This window comes from Lonchura striata, chromosome W (assembly GCF_050655825.1).
Source record: "Lonchura striata isolate lonStrDom1 chromosome W, ASM5065582v1, whole genome shotgun sequence".
NCBI classification, from domain to species: domain Eukaryota; kingdom Metazoa; phylum Chordata; class Aves; order Passeriformes; family Estrildidae; genus Lonchura; species Lonchura striata.
Window position 1 is genome coordinate 1,981,755 of NC_140743.1, and position 6,024 is coordinate 1,987,778.

The window sequence follows — 6,024 nt, forward strand, 5'->3', positions numbered from 1 at the left end:
ATTCCCAGTTTTAGAAACGTTAACTTCCTAGTGCAGTAGATACTTATTCTAGAACACTTCTAAGTTGAACAAGAAGTCAATTCCACCCCTACAAGTGCACTGTTATCCTTATTTTGCAGCAGGAAAGTTCTAACCAGGCTTTTCCAACCAAGTGAACCCTTTACACATCCTAGAACACCATCATTGATATTAGAGGAGTGGATTTTTTTTTTAAATTAAGATAACAGCTGGGAAAACTGTACTTTCACTTTGGAAAACAAGCATGAAGTTAACACTTTCCATTACAATGCTTTGACAACTCAATTAAAAAAAAAAAAAAAGGAAGCTTCACTGCAATTAACAGTCCACTGTTCCAACTTTAGAGATAGCATAGTTTAGGGTTTATACAGCACGTATTATGCATGCATGCCATGCCCTCTATAGACAGACATGAGTTTTACATTATCATTTCAAGCTAATCTGTTTCAGCTTTTGACACTTCAGACAACTTTTGAGGAAAAAGAGTAATGCTGATAGAGCTTAAATAGAATTAAAACTGTATTATGTAAGGTATATACATGATTGTGACAGTCATTAAATTAAACTATCTGATTTTAACAAGCAGACTAAGCATCTGTAAAAATGCATGGTCAGTCCACTTGCTCACCAGGAAGTTTTAGCACAAAGTTAAAATGTAAACCAGTTCTAAAAAACAAAATACAGGAGAATATGTAACCAAGGACTGAAAGTGCTTACCTTGACTCTCCATTTCTGTTTCTTACATCTTCATCACTGTGCCCATTCATTGTAAATATTAAGAAGTTTAAAAGATAAATAGAAGTCCACTCAGGTTAGAAGTCAGATGCCAAGAAATTACTTCTTGGTACTCCGTTTTCCAGATGACTCAACTGTTCTCTGCAAGATTTTTCCAAAATTGCCTAAAGTAGTAAAGAAAAATGTTGACATAATTTGAAATATTTGATGATTGCAACTGAAAGATACTGAAAATAACTTCTCCTGTAATAACACCACCAAAAGGGAGTATTTATCACATCTGGCATCTTCTTTTTAACTGAAAAATCGCTTTTGGTATGCCATAGTCCTAAGAACAACCCAATCTTACTTTTAAAGAAAAACAACCTCTCCAAACACATAAATAAAAATTATAACTATTAATGCTCTAAGATATGATTAGCAAAATCATTTTGTGCACAAACCACATATCATAAGCAGTTCTAGACACAAAGTTTACATTCTGTTGGGGGTAGAGTCAAGAAAATAGACTGTCCCATTTTTAAAAAATGGCTCAACTACATCAAGCTAACAAGATGCCACAGATGGAGTGATCACCACTTCAAACATCTTCAGATCAGATCTCTACTGTGTCAGATGCACCTAGAAAAAGTTTAGGTTCACATTAAATGGAGTGCAAGTATAAACTCACTGGTAATAAGAGCAGCACCTCTCACAGATGTAGTGGCGTGAAAGCGATTAGGGGCCTGCCTGCAGGTTGCCTGCCTTGAGGTGCTCTCTAATACAGCCCATGCTCCAACTCATGATGGAGGTGGAGGCCGCCTCGTACCGGGATGGTAAAAGCCCTGTGCACAAGGCCTATCTCAGACACCAGGGCCACTCCAGACAGCAAATAAAAGCAGTGACAGAAAAAAGTGATAGGAATGAGCCCTGTAACCCCAGAGAGGCCGCGAGCTAGGCTGGGGCCTCCGCGGCGGCGAGCTAGGCAGCTTGGTGGTTCCTCGCAGATAGGCCGTTGGCTGCCCAACGAGGCCAAGATCCGCGCTGTCCGCCTTCCCATGCCCAGAATACGAACACTCTGCTTCCTCTAGGACCGGTACTCCCTGGGCCCCAGGAAAGATCTTTAGTGGTCATGAAACTCTCCTTGTCGGCCACTCCCTGCTCTGCGACGATCCTCCCCGACCACCCGCACCCCGCTGTCGCGGCCTCCCGTGACCGACAGCTCCCGAGGAGAGCCCAGGCCAGGGCTTCTTCCCTACCTCTCGCGAGTTCACCTCCCGCCCGCGAAAATGGCCCTCTGCTGGTAGCACGACCTGCACAGGCGCTGCTCCTGGTCAAGGCTCCCGGGAAGTATTAGCAAGGCGGCCGCTGTCCTCTGAGCTCGCTTCTCCCAGCGCCCCCCCCCCCCATGGCCAGCGAAGAGCGAAGGCCTTCCAGCCAGTTCGTCACAGACCCCGCTGGACCCAGTGAAAGAGGCTCAACCCCGACTGCCCACCTCAGTTCGCACAGCTCGCTCCCTCCCTCTTCAGAAAACAGCGACCTGCTCCAGGAGCCCAGCGGCACGCTAGGCATCCAACTCCTTCTCAGCGCCAGTCGCCACTCCATCCATCTTTGAAAGCGGCAATCACCGCACAACTCCGGACCAGGGAAAGAGAAAGGAGCCATGACGGGCCTCTGCCTACCTGCGTGTGTGGACTCGGCCCGACTTTCCTAGGTCTGCCCTGGTCCGAGACGGCGCTACACTCCACAAAGAGGTCTGTGCTGCAACCTAAGGTCGAAGACTGCTCCTGCGGCCACCACAAGGCCTGGGCCGCCAGCTCTTTACAGCCCCACGCAGTGGGTTCGCCTGCAGCCCCCACCGGCTTGAACACTAGGGCCCTAAACCGGGCAGGGAGAACCCTGGTAAGTGCTCTGTTACTCCGTCGCTATTTCCTACGTCCTCTCGACCACCGCCATCACGCTACCACCCCGCTCAACCTCCTCCTCCCTTAATTGGATGGAAACCCTGGGCGTGATGTCAGTCCTGCGCCCTGGGACAGAGCGGGGAGGAGGAGCAAGAGCCAGGAGGGGACAGCGCCGCCGGGACATAGCGGCAGGAAGGACCACTTGGACGGTATGGCGGAACCCAAGCGGTTTCCTAGCTGCGCTGAATACTGCAGGGGCCGGAGGCAGTAGGAGCTCACCTGCCCGCCGCAGCAGCAAACGGGCGCTGGGGCCGGTGCCGCTCTTGGTGCGCGCTTGCAGCTCCTATGTGAGGGGGTAGGGCGCGGCCCGGCCTGAGGGGCGCCCATGACCCACCCAGTATAGCAGGGAAACTGGCCTAAGCCCCAAGTTACTGTTTACAGCGTTGCGGTTGTTTTTTTTTTTGGTTTTTTTTTTTTTTTTTCATTTGGGTTTGTTTTTTTTTGGTTTTTTTTGTTTTTTCAGGTTTTTCCTATCTAAAATGAGAGCCCCCTAACAAGCACATATGCATTTCTTAGTCTTCCTATGCAGTTGGAGTTTGCATTAAGGCATATTTAGGAAGGCTTGGCATGCAGCTGCACAAAGAACACTTGCCTCGAAGGAGGAAAGCATTCCCTAGCTGGAGGCAGAACACTCCTTTCTTTCTCTTGATATCTAACTCGAGTTGTTTTGAAGTGATTCATGAGAAAACTGTTTAAGGTGGCTCATGTTCAGAAAAAAAAGTATTTAAAGAGCCCTACTGCTAGCCTCATGACAGAACAGGTGGATGTGCCCTGGAGGAAGCTGCAGCCTCTAGAGAGTGCACCTTTGGAGAGGAGGAAGTTTTCTGTCATGAACTGCAGTCCCTGGGGGACCCACACTGGAGCAGTCCATTCCCGAAGGACTGTACCCCATGGAGAGGACACATGCTGGAGCAGTTAGTGAAGGACTATCCTGTGGGAGATATCTTATGTTGGAGCAGGGGGAAAAGTGTGAAGAGGAAGGAGTGGCAGATAAGAACTGACTGCAACCTCCCATTCCACAAGGGGGTTGGAGCTAGAAGATCTCTAAGGTCCCTCCCAACTAAAATCATTCTATGATTCTCTCCCCACCCCTGAAGTGGGGGGGAAGAGGTAGAAAGTTGGAAACGAAGGAGTGAAAGTGAGCCTGGAAAGAAGGGGGTTGAGGGAGGAAGGTGTTTTAGTTTTGTCTTTGTGTCTCAGCATCCTACTTTATTTTTAATTGGCAAGAAATGGATTTGAGTTGACAGTCTAAGTCAGGGAAAAGGAAAAGAGTTTGTGTTTCAGAATAGATGAGGACAGGAAATAACACTTCTTGGTAGCCTGAAAGTAATACTCTTTGTTCCCTTTGCTTTATATTAGTGGTGATGAATAATATGAATATCTTTCACACATATAAATCAGATTGAGTAGTTCTGTTTGGTTTTTTTTTTTAATAAAACAAAAGCTCACTTGAATTGTATTTGGCTAAATAAACTTACTTACAAACTTTCAGTTTTAAGAGCTTGGCATTTAGTGTCTGTTAATTCTATTCATTCTGGAAGGGGCTCTTCAAATACATGACCTTCCTTGGACTTCTTGTTTATTGAGATAGGGTGGACTGTCATCTCAGATGCTTTTCAAAGACCTTGCAGGAATTAATCTTTTCTGGTTTTAATGGGTTAAACTTTTATTTTGCTCAAAATAATACTGTTTCCTGTTGGTTTTTAATTGGGAGATTGTTAAGGAAGTTTAATGTAATTAATGCCCTCTAAATCAGCAGTGATAAATTATCCTCTCTTTGGTCCTTTATCAACATAGACCTTATACAGGGGTCTAAATGCTCTAACAGTGCTTTTGCAGCATGGCTTGTATAACTGTCTGTCATGAAGTTTAAAAGCCAGGGAATCTCAGGAAAACGGGAAACTGGACAGGACAAATGCAGATCTGAACCAATGTGGTTAATCAAACGTTCTCTGTTTATTCGAGATAAGATGGTAGTTTATATAAACTTCTACATAATTTACAAAAACAAAGGCACTCTGATCGGCAAGCTAACATTGTTTACCTTTTCCTTAAGGTGGCTAAACTTTTCACACTGCAGGTCTACTCTAATTCATGCTCGGATAGATAATTACTTTGTAGTTACCTTAACATAATTTCTGACTGCGCCACTACTGAATTCGCACTGCATCAAAGGCTTCGAGGCCCCATCAAGGCTGCTTATCAGGGCCTAGTCTGACTGGGTAGCTCAAACCTCATTCCAAACATAAATCATGACCTCTGTCTCTCAGAAATTCTGTAACAAAGTTTCTCTTCCTAGTGCCTTGTATAAATTAGATGACTTTTCCTAGTTGTGTGTTCTGATCAGGGGGACCTTTTTTTAAGAGATAAGCTAGTGAAGCTAAACCTAAGACTACTGAAAAGAACTAGTGACTCTGTGACAGAACATTTGTTTTTAATGTTTGCCAGTGATGTTTTTCTTGAAGTTTGTCTCTCCTGTCATCTCCCCAAAGCATACTCCAATTTTATTCCATAGACATTTGTCACAAGTGAGTGTGTTAGGTCACTCAAAGAATCACTGGCAACGATATCAGGTTTAATATAAAAGCAAAAGCACAACAAAGTTCATTGTCAAGGTTGACTCTACTACTTACTAGATGGTTAAAGCACACTGAGAAAAATTGGACTAAAATCTAAAATAAATCAATCTAAAACTAAAATCAACAAAAAATTAGGTATGTGGAGGTTGGGTAAGGATAAAAAGGAATGAGGGAGAGCCTCCCATTGAGTCACAAGGTTCAGAGTGGACCCCCTTGCTAAACCTAGCCCTGGACTTGACCAGCAGTTTAGGCCTAAAGGTTTAACAGCACTTAAACTTAACAGCACCTAATTGATAGCCTAATTTAAGCAAATTAAATAGAGATTCTATAGAACTTACTATAAGCACAACAGTAACTCACTTATAAGCCTAACTTACAAATCTAACGTGCTTAAGAATCTAGGAGAGCAGCATTCCTGGTACACTTGCTGTAGCATATTCACACTTGCATGTGCACAGACATAAAGAGTCTGTACAAGCTACCTGTGAAAAATTCCCCTTGAATTCAGTGAAGTACTCACTTTGGATACACTTGCATCTTCTCAATGGGCAAAGGGTTGAGCCTTGAGGAGTGGGGGGGGGGGGGGGTATCAGCCCAGGATCCATCATCATTTGGCAATCCTCTGAGTATGGCAAATTTGAGAGTTCACTGGCTCTGAGAGGCCCCACTCAGAGGGAGGTTGCTGGTCACAGCCCGCTGCGATCCAAGAGAGCTCAAAGTGTCTCATTTTGGACTGGTGTTTATAGGGC

At 44.8% G+C, this 6,024-nt stretch overlaps 1 protein-coding gene across 3 annotated transcripts in view; it reads right to left on the reverse strand.

The window, feature by feature from the left end:
- LOC146762980 (ATP-dependent chromatin remodeler CHD1-like) overlaps positions 1-2,722 on the reverse strand; it is a 110,889-nt gene extending 108,167 nt beyond the window's left edge. For all 3 annotated transcript variants that reach the window (XM_085571298.1, XM_085571297.1, XM_085571296.1), the window contains exons 1-2: positions 2,415-2,722; positions 736-917 (exon numbers count right to left, since the gene is read on the reverse strand). In XM_085571298.1, the coding sequence (XP_085427424.1) occupies positions 736-785 (50 nt within the window). In that variant the 5' untranslated portion in view covers positions 786-917; positions 2,415-2,722. The remainder of the gene's footprint in view (positions 1-735; positions 918-2,414) is intronic.
- Positions 2,723-6,024: the final 3,302 nt, after the last annotated feature.